A 20,157-nucleotide genomic window follows, 5' to 3' on the forward strand; every position below is an offset into this window, starting at 1 on the left:
GGAGGTACTCCGTACAGTTCTGCTTGAGGTTGAATTGATCCTTAACGCAAAGCCCTTAGGCTACGTTTCCACCGACGTAGCCGATGTGGACCCTGTGACACCCAATAGTCTCCTCATGGGGCGGCCTGATGGATCACTACCCCAGGTGGTCTACTCTGAGACAGAGAACCTCAGTCGGCGACGTTGGAGGCACTCACAGATTCTTGCTGATCAGTTCTGGGCAAGATTCATCAGGGAATACTTGCCTGGCTTACAGGCAAGGCAGAAGTGGCAGTCAACTCCTCCTGAACTTCTGGAAAAGGCAGTTATTATGGTTGCAGATCCACAGCTGCCTCGAGCCTTGTGGCCAATAGGCCATGTGATTAAGGTTCATCGTAGTGATGATGGACTTGTCCGATCTGCTGATGTGAACGTTAATGGACGTGTTTACACCAGACCAGTTGCTCGGTTGGTAGTTTTACCTGCCGTGCCATCGGAAGACAGCGATACTAAGCAGAATAGCAAGTCGCCTCCCTCAACTGATTAGGGAGCCTTTTTTCGGGGAGCAAATGTGTAACCACATTTGGGGGCGGCTGTATAAAAGGCTCTGGGATTTTATGTCTATGTTCTGCAATATTGTGTGGGGTGGAGTCGTAGGAAATGACGTAGGCAGAAGTTGGGGGTATCGCGATGCTACTTGAGAAGAGGAGATTTTTTCTGTGTTAGTTCTGTTACCTCGTAAGCTGTGTTCCTGGTTGCCATCCTTCACGTGATGCTCCGAGTGTTAAGTTCATGACTGGAAGTAAGTTTCCTTAAATATGTTCATTTTCCGATTCTGATGTTGGCTGCGGCTTTAGTTACATTCTACCGCATTGTAGCACCGCATTTTTTCATCTCGTGACTCGAAGCATGTGCCGCCGGCCGCCGCCATTATGTAGTAATTTTATTCGGCCACACGATGGCGCCAAAGTCCTTTGTTTACAGTTAGAGTGGATGTTTCGGCTATGTATGACATTCTCACTGTGTTTAATTGTGTCCTTTCTGTGTTTGGAGCAAGAGATGTAAGATTGGCGTAGTTCAAATTATATATGTCCTGTTATGTGTATATTCAGATGGATGTGTTGGTTTATTTCATGTAATCCTTTATATTTGTCTTAGTGAAGCTGTTGCTGTATATATTTATATACTCATGGCAACTTGTTTGTTACTACAGACTGCTGGCAACACTGAGCATCTAGGTGGCAATAAAACAGCTGGCGGTGACAATCCAGCAAAGTGGAAGCCTGTTGTCCTCCTTCCTGTATCCTGACCGATACACCATCTTGTTAGCTGCTGAACCTAAAAGAACTAGCCCTCACCAAGTACTCCTCAACAACCTCTGTTAACCTCTGGCGTATTCATCATGAATAGGGGCAGTGTGAAACCAAACACTGGGCAGTGCCACGTCCAATCATCAGGCAAATTATAGCCCATGTTTCACAGACAGACCAGTTGTCATCGTGGGTTTCGTGACATGAAGTTTAACCTTTCATGCGACACCCTCCCTGTCCCTCAGTTAGAAAACAGACAAGAATCACCCAGAAGCACTTGTGCTTGAGGCGGCATTTCCAGTTGCATCCGTTTGGACTTCACAGATGCTAAATGACATAAAAGCTACCATCGGAGACGCAGAAGAAATAACATTTAATGAGCCTGCTCTTTAGTGTCTAGTTTCTTCTGAATGGCCTCTGGGCCTGTGGAGAGGAACTACATCCCCCGTCTGTAATGAATAACCTGCTAACAATTAGAGACTGCTGCGTAGCACTCCTGTGCTGTCATGCCCCAAAGCCAGAGAGACACTCTCACACTCACTCATTACAGGCTAGCATGTAACAGTCAATCACAGAGCGGAGCTCTTCTTTGCTTCACGTGTAGTATAAGGTACCTTCCCTATCGGCCTCAGGCACAGCTTACCACACTGCTGCTGCTCCTGCTGCTGACACATTTAGACTCTCAAAGCACCCTCATATAAAACAAGACTCACATTCACTTACATCAGTTCCATCTTAAACTCTGTTTTTAACGTAGGACATTAATAATTACTGTATATTACAGTAATTATTTAAACAATTTATAATTAAGTGAATAACTAACACAAGAATAGAGCTTGTGCTGGAAATTCACCCAGGACTCTGTTACATCTGGTGTGCGCTGCCTGCCGAACGGCACCGTAGGACAAAGTGCACCTCTTGATTTTTGTAACGATGACGTTGCTGGCCATATGCAAAGTGACCAGTGTGGTGGGTATATCAAGGTATATCCTTAAGTAAACGCCGTGACTCATTAGCTTGAAAAATCACCGTTAGCAGCATTAACTTGAAGTAATCGTTTAATGTGTGACTTTATCAGTCTCTCACTCTTCTTTCGGATGTTGTTTCAGTTTATTATCATGTGCAGGAATTTATTTGTGCACCGCTCTCTGAAGGTCCCACCACAGCATTTCAGGCAGGTTGAACACTGGACTTTTGGCTGGGCCTTTGCGACACTCTCTTTTTCAGTCATTCTGTTGTAGATCTGCTGCCATGCCTGGATCACTATCCTGTACCATGACCCAATTTTAGTCAAGCTTCAGCTGTCAGACTTCAGAATGCTTTGGTATACAGAGGCATTCATGGTCAGTTCAACAACTGCAAGGTGCCCGGGTCCTGTGGCTGCAAAACGAGCCCAAATAATCACATCTCCACCACCGTGCTCAGCAGCTCCTATAAGGTGTTTGCACTGTGCATTATGACTACCACAAGATGCTGTCACAGCCTTATTTTTTGATGGGAAGTGTCCCTCAGGACAGGCTGACAGAGTAGGTGTTAAATATAGTTGCAGAATTCTCTGTAGAATAAAAGAACTCGGCCTAATGGTAGCAGCTGCATTTTCCACAACTGACAGAAAATCTAGCGAGTGCAGCTTTGATAGAGCTTATATAATGAAACAGAGAGTGCGTGCTGTGTGGGAGTTTTAGATGTAACCTGTAAAACTTACCCCACAAATGTAAACAAACTTTGATGGTGAGCAGGGGAGCGAGAGAGTGAGTGTCGAGGGAAGAGGGCAGAGGATCTGCGAGTTGTGCACATGCCTTTCTTTCTTTTCTTTTTTTTCGGGAGTGCGCTGAGTGACCGGCGCACACACAAGTGTGAGTGAATGTCCGTGGGAGTGAGCCTTTAGTGCATCAAACACTGACGAGCCCGAGCTTGTGTTCTGCTAAGCATCTTTGGAATTTGGCTGCACCGCGACTCTCTCCTCTGTCGGAGACCCGTTGTAAGGGTTTGAAATGTTCCCTCTTCAAACTCGAGCATTTCATTGAAAAGCATACAGGAGGTCTGATTACAAGATCTCAGGAGGGATCGTCCTTGAAGTGCTCTTCTTCAAGGCGTGTTTTGTTTTCTTTGTGACTGCAGTAAAGTGGTAAGGGTATGGTTTTCTAGAGGACACGGAGAAAGGCGCATGCAGGGTTTTTTTTCGTTTAGCAAGATGTGTGAAGTATGTGTTTCCTGACAAATATTTTCTAATTTTGGAAATTGCAATTATGGTGTTGTTTGAAGACAGGACGTGATGGTCAGCTCTGTACAACAAAGTTGACAAGTGGTGCTAGCAAAACATAGCCCCTGTGCATCTCTTGCAAAGAAACACATCAGAAGAATGCGTGTGCATGTGAAAGTGTAAAGCATAAGAAGCATCTGTTATCTTCACAAGGCTTGAATTTAAAAAAAAGGTTTAAAAAAAAAAAAGCTGATCGCTGCTTTAAAGGAAGCATAAATCAAGAGCAGACTACTTTGAATCGGACTATAACTGTTCAAGGCTGATTGAAGGTGCTGCTTTGATGTGCACGCACGCACGTGTGCGATTTAAGGGGGAGTGTTGCATTTCAGGGCCCTTTGGCTAGTTGGGGCTGGGCTGTAAATCTGGCCTTGTCTCCCAGTTTACTCGGGCCCATAAACTAGAAAGCAATTATGGAAAACAACTGGATGCAAGATTTCTTCCGTCCTTCAAGACTTGTGGTTGCCTGCTGAAAGGATTTTTATCCTCTTATCTACCCAAAAGGAATAGCATTGCCTCGCCCACCCCCTCACCCCGAGCTCGGCTTCCCATCAAGAATTGATTGGGCTCTCGTATATTTGGTAGATAGAAGGCACGTGCCGAGTAAAGTAGTCGGGCTAAAAATACTGAGTCAGACCTTGACCAGTGCCCATTAGGTTTGGCACACTCATGATTTATTCATTTGGTGTCAAACACACACACTCATTTAGGCTCACACACATAGTTCATGTCACTCTCTGACCCAGGTCTCAGATGGACAGCAGCAGAGAAGCAGACTTGTTAACAAAGCGTCTGATATTCATTATCAGTGATTATCGGGTGTCTTTCCTCAGCCTGAGCTCAGCATGTTATATCGGCTTATTAGGAAGCGGATGTTTTAGTTGGGGGGGGGGGGTAGTATCTCATGAATATAAACATGAGTAGCTTGGTCTGCTCTGATCTGGGCCTGGCTGAGAGCCCCAAATGGAGTGGGCTGGAGCTGCCTTTGCACAGCTCTCTCTGCCCATTTTAACCATTTGCATAATTGCCATAACTGTCGAGGCCAGCGGTGCAAAACACTTGATAAATGTGGATTGTATTAGAAGCGAGAGGAAATGCCGGAGTGCCACTGTGGGTGTCTGTTCTCAAATGTGGTAGAAAGTAAGAATAAAATAAGGATGCGAGTATGTCACGTGCGTGAATCGACAGCTGGAAGGCCCAGTCATCAGCTGGGATGATCCTAGGTCTGATCTCCAATATATTCCTGCCTGGCACGCTGACTTTTTTTTCTAATTTCAAGATTCATTTAAATCGTTAAGCAACACAACATTATAAATGGAAATTGCACATGCAGTTTCTCTTTAATAAGTACAGGCTGTTTCTTCATGCTTGTGCCTGCTAAGTAATGCACATAGTAATGCACATAGTGTTGACTTTGATGGCATTTTGCTGTTGCATAACTGGAAATGTGCTGCTTATTAGCAGTCAGTTCCACTGACTAGTCTTTGCTCATTTTCCCATTATTGCTCTTACTAACGCAGGCTTCAGTAGGAGCAAGAAAACTCTAATTTTACAATGCTTTTAGGGACTCTTGTGAGATTTATGAGTCACCTGCTAAGCAGCATCCTGGGAGAGAAATAATCAAATACCCACACTTCTCTTAGAGAAGCTTACTCTGTCAGGTTCAGTCTCATGCTGGCACACTTTTACCTTAGAGTGTTTTTTGGCAGCTGCGTCTCAAATAGTGACAAATTGCACAAAGAAGGCAAATTTATCACCCCCCTCCACCCAGGCTGTCTGTTAATGTATAATGTAAATAGAACTAGTTGCTGACAAGTAAGTGTGGTCAGGACCGATGCTAAGTATTCGAGATTGGTAGTAAATGGGCTAAAACAAGTAAAAGGTCCTTATATGGCCTCTTTGAAGTCTAACTGTTCTTTAGGTGCCACATCAGTTGGCTGAACATGAAGGGAACCCCCTCCTCCCTCGGGTCCTGTTTATAGTCGGAAAGGCTGCGGCGTACTTGCATGTTTTATGGTCTCGAGAACGTTTTATGGCTGCTGGGGGTGTTTATGCACAGGAAGAGAGAGGGTCAAAAGGGTGAAATCAATAGTGATCCTTAATGAGGTTGCTGAAAAGAAGGAAAGGAGCGGATATGTCGGCAGTGAGAGAGAGGCTGTATGGTGAACACGCTGACAGAGTAATCAGGCCTCTTACTTGGGTATTCTGGTGATTTAACAGCTTGTTTCGTTTTGGCAACAGATAATGCAAATGAGTGTATTTCCAACAGTAAATCTAGTGTCATAAAACAACACACGGTGTGACAGGCTTTCATGAAAGGTAGGAAAATTTGCAAAGAAAATGAGCTGCCACAGGACTTGATTTTCCATAATGTGCATTGTCAACCAAAAAGCACCTCACTCTGCCTTTTTTAAGGAAATGAGTTGTAGTAACCTAGCTGGATCAGAGTTGCATAACAGGCTTACGATGGGACATATGCTGTCCAACCTCAGAGGAAAACAGCATTACCCTGACAGGGTACACGTTTCACATAATCCTGTGGTCTTTTCCCTGTGGGGAAACATAACTCAAGCCTCAGAGATAGAAAGATAACCGTGATAACACGTTTGGGGATTTGCCCGCTTTTGACATCATTTCGGTTTCATTGCTGTTGTCTAACGCGCATTGAGCTCAGCTTTTACGAGTTTGTTTTCTAGTGCGGTGCTGTGCTCGGCTGCAGTGGGAGGCTGCGTTGTTCTAGCTGTGCTGTTGGACAGCTGTCGGTACAGACAAACACAGCTGATGAAACGCGTGTCAGCTCAACCGCGTCCTCAGAGGATTAACATCCACTAACAGTAGTAAGAGGGGCAAGAGGTGGGGTTTATTTCAGCAAAGGAGAAAAGCCAGTGTCAGTCGCTCCAACATTTTGGTCCACAGTGAAAATCTAAAAAAATACTGGATGTGAATCTTTCCAGTAAAATATGTCAGGACATTATAAATGGATTGGCACATTTATTACAACCCCAATTCCCCCCAATATTGGAACATGGGCAGTTAAAAGATGGAAAAACAAGTGGTACTAAAAAGAAAAAAGCTGGAGGAACACTTTTATAACTAATTAGGTTAACTGGCAGCAGTTCAGTAACATGACTGGGCATAAAAAGAGTATTCACAAGTCTGCACAAAACTGGGTCTACAAATAGTTTATCAAATTCATTATAATGTTCCTCAACATGAAATTGCAAAGACCATGAATATGTCATTATCAACAGTACATGATATCATCGAAATTATATCCACAAGTATTTTAGGTTAGTATCTTGCCCAAGGATATTTGGCATGCAGACAAGGGGAAGCCAGGAATCAAACCACCAACCTTCCGACCTGCTCTGCCCCCTGAGCTACAGCCACCCCTGCGGTTTCCATTGTATTAATCCAGTGACTCATTCTCTGACCTCTACTTCCTATTTACTCCCAGTGTTTTGGTTTGCATGCATTTGCATCGCAATGCAAAAGATGCCTTGTAAATGCATGCCTTCTACAGTGCTGGTGGTAAACATCAGCCTATTGGCATGACAGTGGAAGCTCGACTTTGCAGCTCTGCAGAGCTGCTACCACAGTCACAGACTCCTTTTCTATAGTTTGACATGTATAAAATTTACCACTAGCAATATTTGTGATCAGTTTATCTACTAAAGAATGACAAAACTCTGACACTCTAGGTCAACAAAGCATTTGAGGCCACAGTGAAAACGCTATGGACAAACATCAAATTAACTAATTCTTTGTTTTTCTCTTTTTTACAGAGCACCTTCTCTCCCCACTGTGACCTGTAATCAATGGCAACCTCGGTCCAGACTCTTCCTTTGACTCGTGGCCCCAGCAAAAACTTCCGCGACCCCTGCCCAGCCCCGCCCCTGTCCCCGCGTTGCGGCATGGGAAGTGTAGGCAGTCTGGTGGAGAGGCCGGATGTTTCTCCGACTAAAGGCAACCGAGCAGTGCCCCAGGTGAGACCGAAACACAGCAACGGGCTCTTGAAGAAAGGCTTCACCCAGAGAGAGCTGCTCAACTACCTCAACATCAACAGGTGGGTTCTGATGAGGAAAAAGTTCCCTCGTAGGAATTCGAAACATCAGGTTTTTGAAGGTGAAAAAGTCTGCAAGGTGGTATAAAAATGATAGAACTTGACCTAAGCAGGCTTACTTTGCTTCCAAACAGAAAAGAGCCTAAAGCGAGCCCGAGCAACGACGGCAAGAAGGATATTATCCCGGGCCTCAGCGCTGTCAGTGCACGGGAGGAGGATAACGTTTATGCTAAGGTTTACCATAAGGATGGCACTGAGGTAGATCTTACAAAGAACTCACTGCCAAGCGCGGGCAAGTACGAAAAGGTGAATATGTTTCTTTAAAGTACTGCGAATAGATCCGTTTAGAAGTTTTATTTCTTGATGTATCAAAGAAACTCAAAGGAGGATATTCTCATTTTCAGCAAGTTTATTACATGGCTGCAAAATACAACTAAAACTTTAAATGTAAGAGTAAAAATGTTAACTTCATGACCAAGGAGACTCAGTAAATATAAGAAAAAACTCAATATTTTGAGTAATTTGAGTAAAACTACCTATAGCATTCTCTACAACGGTCAATACAACAGTCAATATGAGGCGTTCTGCACAGATCTGCACAAATGCAGATGAATGACTTCCCATTGTTTCCTTTTTAGAAATGATTTACAGTCAGTGAAATACTTCTAGGGCTGTGGTAAATTGATCCATATCACATTTATACATCACTGGCAGCATGCTGAAATACCCCCATGGCGTTGTCACCTAGCTGTAAACATCTTCCACCTCACTGGCACAGATTGACAACCTGCTCTGAATTTATTGCACCAATCAAATATCACCTTTATTTCCCTGCTTGAATTAATCAACGCTATTGATTTAAAAGAGACATCGTGATTCATGTTTCGTAGCCTTGCCACCTCTCACTACTATCTTGCTTCCTCTCCTTTAGGCACGTTTGAGGTCTTCGGCCTTTAAGCCTGTGACCCCCAAGAATTTTAGCTCAATGCAAAACCTCTACCCGTCTTCCAAATCAGAGGACGTGGATCATGGCCTCTCTAACGGCTTGCACAGAGCGTACGCCCATGTTCCCAAAGCCGTCTCCACCTCGTCTTCTTCTTCCTCACCGTCACGTCACGGAGGACCGACGTCAGCCGGCAACAAGGTGAGCTAACGCTACAACCTTCATCCATCCTGTTATTATTATCTCGTTTACCTTTGTTAATCTTGGCGGAAAGCTGCGAGTTGCGAGCCGGGGGAGCGAGATCATAGGTGCACAACAATTAACTATGCGCGACTTATTATAAAATTCATTTCCATCCATTATTTATGGCTAAAATTAAACTTTTTTCAGCTCATTAATGCTACACTGATGAACAGCTGTATAATTATGACTGTGTAGGCCCTCTCCTCGGTGTGTGGGATGGGCCAGGAAGATGACAACTTGTCAGACTCGGGCCATAACTCCATGAGCAGCCTGCCGCCGTACCGACCTCCCTTCCGCCCACACCTGTCTCACATCAGGTCTGCTGCAGTATTAGTCTTAACTATACTTTGAGCTGAAAAGCAGTGTTGCTATATTTGATTTTTTTTTTATGGTTAATGACTGTGTGGGTTGTGATAATAGAAGAGATTTTAATGGCCTTTGTGGATTCTTTTCTTCTTTTTTTTTTTGTATTTTTTTTTAAAAATAGTGCATCTATGGGCCACATCAATACCATCGGCTCCCTGGACCGCACCTCTCTGGGAATGAAGGCTGTGGGGTCAGGGGGCGTGCCTATTGGGGAGATGGCATGTCGAAGCATGGCTACTCTGAGCCGTATTGCTCCATATAGCGCGGAGGCTCCACCTCCTTATGAATGGACGCTCTCCCTGTCTGTGGAGGAGGTGGTGAGTGCTGGGGGGGATGAGTGGTGGGTGTGATTTAAAGATTCCTAAATGCTTCATGCTGTTGTCTTTTCCAGGTGCGGGATCTGGAGGAGCGCCTGGTGGAGAAAGAGCATGAACTCAAGCAAATGAAGAGAAACCTGGATGAGAGCGAGGGCGCCATCGCACAGGTGACTCTAATCATCTTCTTCTTCAGAATCAGTCTACGCACCCGTCTTCATCACCCTTTAACATCTGACCTTTTCATCTCCTCCACCGCATTCAGGTGTTTGAAGGGAAGCAGCGTCTGTGGGAGAAGGAGGTGGAGGAGCTGAAGCGCCTGTATGCTGCTAAACTGCGTCAGGTTTCCCAGCATGCCCAGCGTTCCCAGCGCAGCCTGCAGTTGCAGCTGTTTAAGGTCCAGCAGGAGAAGAACCGGCTGCAAGAGGAGCTCGACGGTATGAGAAAGGAAATGTGCCGGGAGGCTGGAGCAGTGCCCAGGCAAACCAGTCCGACTCTGGAGGAGACACAATGGGAGGTGAGGCCGTGGAAGGCCAGGGCAGTCACAGCTCATGGCAGGGAGAAGCACATAAAAGTAACTACAGGGAAGAGACAAGATATCTGGATTCCTTGTTTGTCCTTTTTGAATCGTGGCGACCCCTAGCCTCCTTCATTTCCCTTTGACTCTCTCCCTCTCAGGTTTGCCAGAAGTCGGGGGAGATCTCCTTGTTGAAGCAGCAGCTGAGGGACTCCCAGGCAGAGGTAACTCAGAAGCTGAGTGAGATCTTCCAGGTGAAGACAGAGCTCAGGGAGACGCGAACAGAGCTGCGCAACAGGGAACGCCAGATAGATGCTTTAAAGCTTGTCCTGCAGGGGACACAGCGTCACAGACGACCTTCTCAGGCCGCACACGAAGACGAAAAAGAAGCTGAAGAGAATCCATCTGCTCGGGCGATAGGTAGAGTTACATCTCTCATGTCTTCATATATTTGGGTTAGTTGCACTTTTGGGCACAGCAGCTGTTTCACACACCAGTGTTTGTAGGCCACAGATGTGTTTTTAAAATTAAACTAAGCGAGTCGTCTCCGACAGATGATTGGCTTATTTTCAGTTCTGACATTTCAATGTGTCAACCCAAAAATCAGGTCGTTTGAGTAACTGGGGCAGGAATTTAAAATCAGACAGTGTTTTTCATCATAGCCCCCCCCCCTCCCATCCCCTGACGGCTCTAGCTGAAGCCATGTGAACCACTTTCTCTGCAGGAGGGTGCGGGGGCCCCACAGAGGAGCGTCTGCGCGCAGAACTGCTGCTGGAGCGACGCCAGAGCGAGGCCCAGGCCATGGCTTTCGAGGAAGAGAGGCACACGTGGCAGATGGAAAAGGACAAGGTCATCCGCTACCAGAAGGAGCTGCAGGCCAGCTACTTAGACATGTACCACCGCAACGAAGCGCTCGAAAGGGAAGCGCAGCAGCTGAGGGCAAGCAGAGAGCAACAAGGTGGAGGAGCAGGCGGAGGAAGCAGAGATGGCACTTTGGAAAAAGAAGCGCCAGAGCTTAGGAAAGAGAGAGCAGGTGACAAACAAGAAGACACACCTTCCCCTGGTCTGCCGTGGATAGAGCGGATCGAATCATCGGAAATTTGACTGTGACCTACTTGTTTGCAATGGAAAGTGTGTCTATGGAAGACCATATCTGCCAGGACAAGGGAAAAAAAATCTAATGAATTGATGTTGCTGTAAAGAATTGTGAGATAACAAGCAAACATTTACTGATGATAATAATAATAATAATAATAAAAACTAAAAGACTTGTGTCAAAATAAAGGATAAATGATTAAAAATTTTGATTTAACAAGTCAAAACTGTAAAATTATTAGTCAGATTTTATACTTTGTGTGTAATCCAATTCTTGACTTGAACCGTAAGTCCAAAAACATGTGATACCAAACATTCAGTCCAAAAACAAGCATCATACGCTATCATACGCTACTCCAAGTGATGACCATAAAAAAGACAAAAATAGGTCAAACTTTAATGTGCTACATTTTTTTAATTATCACATCAAACTTTATATCTATTATCCCAAATTAAGTAAGTGAACCTGGACTTACTGAAGAGTATTTATTTTTAGCATAATTAGCTTTTCTTTGATTTTTTCTTCTTTTCATGGTACAGAAGGACTTCCACAGACTGCTCACCCTTCTTCCATCTCTTCCACTCCACCCTTGTTTAATTAAAACCCTTTTCCTGCTAAAGCTGGACCCCCAACCTCACACAGAGCCAAGTGATATTGAGGTTCCTCTATCCTTGTTGCGTTAACGCTGTAAAAAGAAAAAATACAGCCAAGCACCTAAACGGTCCAACTTAAGACTTCTTGTTATTGATAAACCTGTAAATGAGAAAATTGACATGATGATTGTGACTGCTTTGTGTTGATTTGGGTTGAGCCTGACCGATTATACCAGGGGTCTCCAATCCAAGTCCACGAGGGCCCTGCAGGTTTTAGATGTGTCCTCGATCCATCACAGCTGATTACATGGATAAATTACCTCCTCAACATGTACCGAAGTTCTCCAGAGGTGTGGTAATGAACTAATCATGTGATTCAGGTGTGTTGACCCAGGGTGAGATCTAAAACCTGCAGGGACACTGGGCCTTGTGGACTGGGATTGGGGACCCTTGGATTATACAGTAGTTAACATCTCACAGCCTCTTCAGTGTTTGCAGAATATCTATAAATTCAGGGTTCACCTGGACCTTTGGAGCAAACAGCTTCTTCGGGTTAATTATGAAGAATGGTGCCAAGGCAGAGAAAACGGTGCATAGTAAACTGGAAATACTCACCTTACTTTCTTCAGTTTCCAGACAGATGAGGTTTATATATAAATATGTATTTTGTACATAACTGTAATTTTTATTTGCCATGGTACTTCAAGAGCACTGTCGTCTTAAATATGCATACTTTAACAAAATCAATCGGTAGATGCATTTATGATTGCCATGCTTATATGGTGCGATTTGTTGCACAAACCCAGCACATAACATCAAATGCATGCCCGTAGTGAAAATATGTCCTCTGGTATTGTTATTATTGATATTATAAACATTCAAAAACCAGCTCTCATTTGACCTTTTCCGCATACTGTGATTCACATCTATTTACTGGAAATAAAACTGTACAGTATAAAGATTTGTTTTCTGTTTGTGAATTATTCCTGAAGAAGAGCAAAATCAGCTCAGATCCCTTTTTGTAAATCTGGGCTGCAAAAAAGTGTTACAATAACCCTTTTCTATACAGCGTAGCCCAAACTGAACGGCTAGAAATCACTTGAGAAAACGTTAGAAGGGTGACTGATGGTATTTGCTCAAGGACTTGACCTGCCTGCTTTGAAGGGGCTTAAAATCCACAGAGAGTATACCAATAAAGCCCACTAATAGGAGCTTTATGACAGAGTTGTGCAGGCTTTTGGGACTAATATGGCTTTTAGGGGTTTATCCTTGGATCCTTATCTCACCCTCTCCCTGAGGCCCTCCCTGTTCTACCTCAGCCAGCCCTCACATACCATCGCCTGCAGTACAGACAGGAAAGAGGTGGAAGGTCAGCTCAGATGGAAACATAGGAGGATCCCTGATTGGTGGTGGTGGGGGGGGCCTCTGTAGAAACCAACAAATGCACAAGCCTGAACTGAATGCCAAGAAAATGTTGGCAGGAATGAAGGTTTAACACCTGACTGTTTTCCAGGTGAAAAAAAAAATGTGCAATGGAAACACAAAAGTGAGAAAAAGGCAGAGCACATGTAAGTCCATAATGCAGGGTGATAATCTGAATAGATACGAGCTGCAGCTGACTCACAGGCCCTTACCTTGGCATTTAAAACATTATATAAACTAAGGCTTAATATAACCGTGCAGCTCCAGAGAGGCTGATTGATTTACTGAAGTGGGATGAGGAAAGATTCTTACCTCTCACATGCTGTCAGTCTGTGGGAGTACTGCAGCGCTGCAAGGCAGCACCACAGTTTATCTAATAAATTAATGTGCTGGTTAAATATTAGTGAATTATTTCAGAAGATAACATTTCTAGCTGTGAAACTGGAATACAAATCTGTTTTCTCAAACACATAAACGCTATTTAGATTGACACTAGTGCCACCAAGTGGTAGCTACACAAATCCCTCCCCGTGTGGTAGGAGCAGTCCATCACCAAGTCCCAGTACAAGCCTCCATAAACCAACTGGAGTATAAATTTTTATTTTAATTTCAGATGCAAGTATATGAAACATGTTAGAGGATAAATATTTACAATAAAAGTCGCATAACACAAAAGCAGGAAACACACACATTCAGCTAAAAAAAATTTTAAAAAAAAGTTAATACATGTAGTACGAAGCGCTAGGGGTCTATCTGCAGGGACAGTCAAAGAAGCAGAGAATGATTGTCAACCAAAGAGGAGGAAAGCGGAGAGGAAACTCCACACAAAGCCGAACTGATTCAAAATCAAACCTAAAGCTGAGTAATGCTGGTGCAGTGCTTGCTGAGAGAAAAAAAAAAGCCTCGGTAATGTGCGAGGTGACATCACTAGAAACTTGCACTATTAACATCTAAACATGGTAAACACTGCCTTGGATGTTGTGAGACTGCAGAAATTGACTGTATATCCACACACACACACACACGCACGCACGCACGCACACACACACGTTCCACAACCTTCAAAGCAATCTGCATCTATAGATGTATAATCTTTGTTCAAGACTCCTTTTATAAATGTACAACTTTAATACTAAATGCAAAGTGTGGTATGAACTGTTACAATGAGCCCTGAGGAAATGTAGGGGTTTTTAAATGTCACTTATTCGGACTATCTCAAATAAAAGCCAACCCTACGCAGCAGAGGCGTTTTCTATATATTAAACAACAGCCACAGTGACCAGAGGGCTTCTGTATCCACAAAAAGTAAAGCTTAACCACAAGCCTACAGTCACTGCAAGCCAGACCATGCGGCTACCATCACACCAATTTACATCTCCAAATCACATGGCGTGCAAGCTCAGGACATACGACAAGGGGGCACAGTAAAGCGATGGCGCAGCCGTGATGTGAACTGTGGAGCCGTCAGATCTCAAAGTTACGCAGTAGTAGTGTTAAATGTGCCTGTTGCTCTTCTGTTTACTATTTTACACAAGCCACTGCAGTGATTGTGATTAAAAAAACAAAACAAAAGAAAACAGGAACAAAACACATTTCACAGTAGTATATATAGATATATATATATTTTTTTTTTTGTTTGTTTGCTTTTTCAGTATTTGTTAAATACATACATAGAACAAGACAAATGGCTTCTATAATGAGGAAAGTTTTGCTGGTGTGGTCATACACAAAAGAAAAGCTGTTCCCACCGTCGATGGATAATCTGATCTGAACAGATGCATCAGCTGACAGTGAGTTTTAAGCTACGTGAGGACTTTATTACACTATGGAGGACTAATGGATCACAATCAGAGTTCGGCTCGAGAGAGACCTTCAGTTTCCCCTCACCAGCAAATAATACACCTTCAATAGTTTGTAACTCAGCGTGTTGCTTTCATGTATAACGGAAGTTTATTACCAACCTGAAATCAGAAACTGCTTATCTACACCATGTACCCACACTCTACACCCATTCATTATCATTCTGCTTTTGTCCAACAAAATAAAAAGAAAAAAAAAAAAGCAGTCATCAAACTCAAATTAAGTTGATAAAGCCAAGAAAGCAAACACTAGCAAGTATTACATACTTGAAAAAGATAAGCATATAACTCTGCAGGTATTTGCAAATGACTTCCAATAGATGATCCTTTCTCATAGGTGCTGCTTCGTGAGGATGTTCCCATTACCGACTGACTCCTCACTCTACTACAGGTTTGTCAATGGACCATCCCTTTCTGGACTCCTTATATTATGCAAAGTTAGAGGGTCCGAGGTGGGTGACGGGATGCCCAAGGCAGTCCAGAGGAGCACTGGGGAAAAAAACCTTAATGCTTACCATAACAGGCCAGAAGGCCAGGGACAGAGGAAAAGGGTCAGAGCAAAAGGTCCTGAAGACGCAAACAGCTCCAGGCAACTTCATCCTTGATGAGGAGAGAGTAGCGTATCAAAAGTAGATCTGCTTGGCGTGTGACGGATTCTGCTCCATGGGGCAGTACGGGCATTTCAACCTGAGGAGGACAAGAGTCAAGGTGTTACCATCTTTGAATTCTTTTATCCTACATTTGTACCTTTCAGTGAACCACTTGCATTTTATTTTCTAACTGCAATTACAATTTTGTTCAGGAATAAATCTTTTGGGAAAGCAGTGACTGAAATTACAGTCAACATCAGACTCAGCATGTAACTTATAAGTCTTCATTTCTTTGCATCTGGGTGACTAGTAAAACTGAACATTTTGATCCTGGAAAATAGTAAAAGTGCTTTCAAACCAACACCAACTTCCAAAATAGATAAATTCCTTTTTTGCTGACTTACTTCCCAGCATTGGTTAGTTTGTTGAGAGCATCTCTGGAGATGACGTGTCCACAGATGAGCTTCATGGGAGGATTGCTCTCTGACGTTTGCTGTCGAAGAATTGGGCAGGCAAACACAGAGTGGTACCAGCACTTCTTCCCGAGGTCAATTTCAATCTGTCAGGTACAGACAGGACACGAGTGAGCTAACGGCTCAGAAATTATTCTGAGGAGGGATAACTGCATTTTAAAAACTCTAAAAGGACTTACAGGCAGCTCGTCTTTGTGTGTCCACACTCCACTGCACTGTCTCTGCTCTATCACCTGTTTGATGTTCATCAGCACAGGCAAGGCCATACATCCAGATGCAAAACTGCAGAGAAACAGATATGGCATTGTTGATAAGACAGCATAAAGATGACAAATGTCTAATAATTACTAAAAACTGTTCCACTTCCAGTGTTAAACTTGATGACAGGTGATCTAGTTCACTGTTCATGTTTTTCCTAACCTAACACTTAGTGGCGATTCTACAGAGAGGCCCAGCAAAGCGCAGGCGTCCCGGGTGAAGATGTTGCAGATCTCAGCCCACTGATTTGTCTCCAGCAAGCTGCGGTACGGTGAGTTTTCAATGCCATGACGCAGGTACACCAAGCTGCCCATCAGAATCTGGATGTCTGCAAAAATGAATAAATAAAAGTGGTGAAAATACACACACACAAAAAGAAAAAGAAAATATCTAAATTCTTGTTACATGGAGATACTATAATGCTTACCTCTCTGGTGCTGTGAAGCAAAGGGCTGGAAGTGCCTGGCATACTGCAAGGCCTCCATTTGGTTGCTGATTCCTCCACTGAGCAAGCTGATGAAGTACAAGCGGTGCAACTTGAACTCTAAACTGCTGTTCAGGTCCAGAAGACGCTGCCGATTCGTCACAGCCCACCTGCAAAGACACGGAAGAAACACTCAGCTACTGAACGTAAACACTCCTCAACTAAAGATTTATCAGTTGTGTTAGAAGGAAGCAGATAATTAAAACAATAGATACAGAAAGACCACATACTCTAGTGCTGGCCTAAGGTCCTGCATCCTCAGAGCTTCAAGGATCCTGTTTAGCTCCAGGAAAGGCTGCTTCATGCTCATGTCTATAACTACACCAGACTCCTAGAAAATAAAACTACTTTTAAGAATTTCTAAGACTTATCTTCACAAAAACAGCATTAACACAACATTTCAGCCAAAACTATTTCTTCACTCATCAGCATTTCATAAAGAATCACATCAAAGCTATTCAGGCAAATATTTTGCAATAAATAGATAAATAAAAAATAAAGGTTGGAGGTTTCAGCTCTTTACCTGACAAAGGTCTTCTGCTACACTAAGCATCCCTTGTCTGTAAAGGTGTTCCACAATGGATTCACTCAGGTATTTCTGTCTCTCTGGGGAGTCCCACACGGTCTCTGCCACAACAGCACTGATCTCTGCATCGAAATTCTACAGAAAAGCATGCCAGAGGTGACGTACATGTTCTAAAACATTTTCAAGGAAAGTTGAAGAGAAACCTGTAGCCGTTCCTCACCCTGTCGATGGCTTTGCCAACTTTAGACACACTGCCGTGGATGTCCTTGTGTCGAGAGGCTAGCATCTGCACTGTTTCTTTGATATTTTTACAACACTGCGCCATAGTCTGTGATAGGACCGATAAATCTGCATCTTGTACTCCTGTTGGAGAAAAAAGGTAAAGGTTTAATGTGCCAAACCAGAGAAGATGGAGCACAGAGAGACCACGAACCTTCCATACAATTTCAATCATTGATACATGATCTTACCAAAAGCAACTAGCTGTCCTCGTATCTCACAGACGCTGCGCAGGAGTTCATCTAGCCTCTCCTCAGACTGGTGGCCGTACATTACAAAGCGATGGAGCACCTTCTCCAGCTCCCGCTCCACACATGCACACTGTTCCATGGTTCAGGCTGGAACCCGCACACACAATAACAATAACACCTAGAAAAACAGAAATATGTTATTAACTAAATGTTTTGATATTTATTTTAAAGGCTTTTGAAACTGTAGTGATGATACAGTAGCATGCAGTATTGAGCCACCAATCATTTGTTTACATTTTACACGAAATATTTGATATGCCTACTTATAATAAAACAGCCTGAACTCTCTTAAGCAGCTTTCTTGTAATTTATTCTGTGTGGTCTCCAGGAATAGTTCTCCAGGCTTCTTGAAGGAATATTTAAAGTTCTTCTTTGGATGTTGGTATTCTCTATCTAGGTGTGCTTTTACTGTACTGGCAGTGTGTTTGGGATCATTGTCATGGTGAAAAATTAAGTTCTTCCAATCGCATGTTATTTCACGGTGGTTCAAATTCCAGCAATTTTGACATGATCTCCAACACCACTGGGTGAAATGCAAACCCAGATAGCCTCCACCATGTTTTACAGACAGTTGAAATTCTCACCCTACCTACTCTGTAAATACCAACCATGATTTGAACCAAAAAAAAAAATCTAACTTTGATTCAACAACTTATGTGTTTCTGCAACAAGCTCCTACTAATAAAGTGCTTAAAGATGCAATCCTAAATTGGTTCATTGCCAAATTTTCACTCGTGTGGAGATACAACACTGAAAAAACCTTGTTGATAGTGATTCTGTTGGTGCCTTTTTACACTCGAGTCATTCGTAGGTCACTGTTAGCTAACAACAACAACAACAAAAAGAAATGTAAAAATGAGTGTAAAAGATGCCCTTTAGAAAACTTGGAGAACTAGACTAATTGAAAAAAAAAAAAGACATGATTCTAATGGAATGAGGGGTAGCTCTTGCACAGCACTGCATATCATCTGGAAGTTGCATCTTCAATGAGAGAAATGTTTTGTCACTCATCCACGTCTCTTCTTCAGTCTCTTAAGACTGACTACAGGGTTCCCCAGCCTTATAACAAAGCATTTGCATACTTACAAAACTGGCACAATTACCTGAGGTCAGTTTCATGTTCTTTAATGTGCAAATTGCCATGACCATCGATAAATAGTACCATTTACAGAAAATTGGAGAATGGCTGCATACTGGGAATCCCCAAGTTAAATTAATTTTAAGTTATTTAAAAGTTCTAAAGAATCTTTGGGATTCTCAGTGAACACATATGTGCATTTCTATAAAGGCACGTTTTAACAAATAACATTTGTAATTAAATAAGCCGAACAAAGATTTTTTTTTTTTAATCTGACATTTTAAGAGGTAAACACAAGATTTAGGATAAAACACTACAGGTTTTTAATGACAGAGATATTAACAACTTTTATTTCACACTGACAATACCATGACTATCTCACAGCTGCCTCTAAAACAAGTATGCCCGATCAGTAATAATGTCTTAAAATACCTCCAACAGCTGTTCGGTCCTACCCCGATTCAAAGTTTGGCCTACGTGATAACATTAGCAAGGCCTAACAACATCACAAACAAGCACACAATGTATGCTGCGGCCTGCTATTTACGTCTCATCTGTAACTGTAATTTAACAACCAAGTGATGATATTAAACATTACATGTCTGCATGCTGAAATTAAGAATTTTTAAATAGAAAAGCTTTACTTAATGGTAACGCTTTGCCGTAGCTCACCGCTAGTAAGCCGACAACAGAACATGTCCACCTACCGTAAAGGAGCTAGCTAATATTAAGGCTCAAACGGACTTCTCTTTTAACGTTTTAATGACAAGTTTCCTACGTTGTTATTTTTTACTCAAAATTACTCTTTTTAAGTACCATAAATTATTACGTAATTAATTATTATGTTAACTAAGAAAAAAAAAACACAAGCCGCTGCACAGCTAACATAAACAAACGGAATCGCAGTCGCTAGCTGGCTACAAAAGCTCGTCATTGCTAGCAGCTAGTTAACTAGTAGATGTTAGCGATCTGCTAACTGACAAGGCCCAAATAATTTCAGGAGAGAATGTCAACCCGCTTGTCTGCACTATTTTGCCTTATCCTAACAGTCAACACACACGTCGCGGTTCAACTGAATTTTGACAGATATTTTTTAAATAAAAAAAATGCACTCACCTGCCGTGCTAATTACTTAGCAAACATTAGCGTTAGCCACTTCTGTGTTATGACAACACTTCGGCAGCACCGTAATGCGGATCTTCCTGCGTCGCATCCTACGCTAACGTATCGTTTCAAAATAAAAGTCAGTGTCT

General features: G+C 42.9%; 2 protein-coding genes across 3 annotated transcripts in view; one reads left to right on the plus strand and one right to left on the minus strand.

The window, feature by feature from the left end:
• The window catches only part of n4bp3 (NEDD4 binding protein 3), a 34,263-nt gene extending 21,620 nt beyond the window's left edge, over positions 1-12,643 (plus strand). For both annotated transcript variants that reach the window (XM_026189857.2, XM_080306794.1), the window contains exons 2-10: positions 7,335-7,615; positions 7,747-7,918; positions 8,544-8,756; positions 8,994-9,115; positions 9,286-9,481; positions 9,556-9,648; positions 9,744-9,995; positions 10,157-10,415; positions 10,720-12,643. In XM_026189857.2, the coding sequence (XP_026045642.2) occupies positions 7,368-7,615; positions 7,747-7,918; positions 8,544-8,756; positions 8,994-9,115; positions 9,286-9,481; positions 9,556-9,648; positions 9,744-9,995; positions 10,157-10,415; positions 10,720-11,099 (1,935 nt within the window). In that variant the 5' untranslated portion in view covers positions 7,335-7,367 and the 3' untranslated portion in view covers positions 11,100-12,643. The remainder of the gene's footprint in view (positions 1-7,334; positions 7,616-7,746; positions 7,919-8,543; positions 8,757-8,993; positions 9,116-9,285; positions 9,482-9,555; positions 9,649-9,743; positions 9,996-10,156; positions 10,416-10,719) is intronic.
• A 1,047-nt stretch (positions 12,644-13,690) lies between these two features.
• Positions 13,691-20,157, minus strand: rmnd5b (required for meiotic nuclear division 5 homolog B). Its single transcript, XM_026189870.2, has 10 exons — positions 20,021-20,157; positions 17,767-17,944; positions 17,517-17,659; positions 17,294-17,431; positions 17,001-17,101; positions 16,714-16,880; positions 16,449-16,614; positions 16,208-16,310; positions 15,960-16,114; positions 13,691-15,652 (listed from the first exon to the last, which is right to left on the minus strand). Exons 2-10 carry the CDS (start codon positions 17,903-17,905, stop codon positions 15,589-15,591), a joined length of 1,176 nt encoding a protein of 391 aa, XP_026045655.1. The 5' UTR covers positions 17,906-17,944; positions 20,021-20,157; the 3' UTR covers positions 13,691-15,588.

The sequence above is a fragment of the Astatotilapia calliptera genome, chromosome 2, assembly GCF_964374335.1.
Source record: "Astatotilapia calliptera chromosome 2, fAstCal68.1, whole genome shotgun sequence".
NCBI lineage: Eukaryota > Metazoa > Chordata > Actinopteri > Cichliformes > Cichlidae > Astatotilapia > Astatotilapia calliptera.

Excerpts from the sequence above, each read along its gene's own strand:
- rmnd5b (XM_026189870.2), bottom strand. The coding sequence starts at position 17,905 with ATGGAACAGTGTGCATGTGTGGAGCGGGAGCTGGAGAAGGTGCTCCAT. Across the intron at positions 16,881-17,000 it reads GACCTTAGGCCAGCACTAGA|GTGGGCTGTGACGAATCGGC; the intron begins GTATGTGGTCTT and ends GTGTCTTTGCAG. Across the intron at positions 16,115-16,207 it reads CACACAAAGACGAGCTGCCT|ATTGAAATTGACCTCGGGAA; the intron begins GTAAGTCCTTTT and ends TGTACCTGACAG.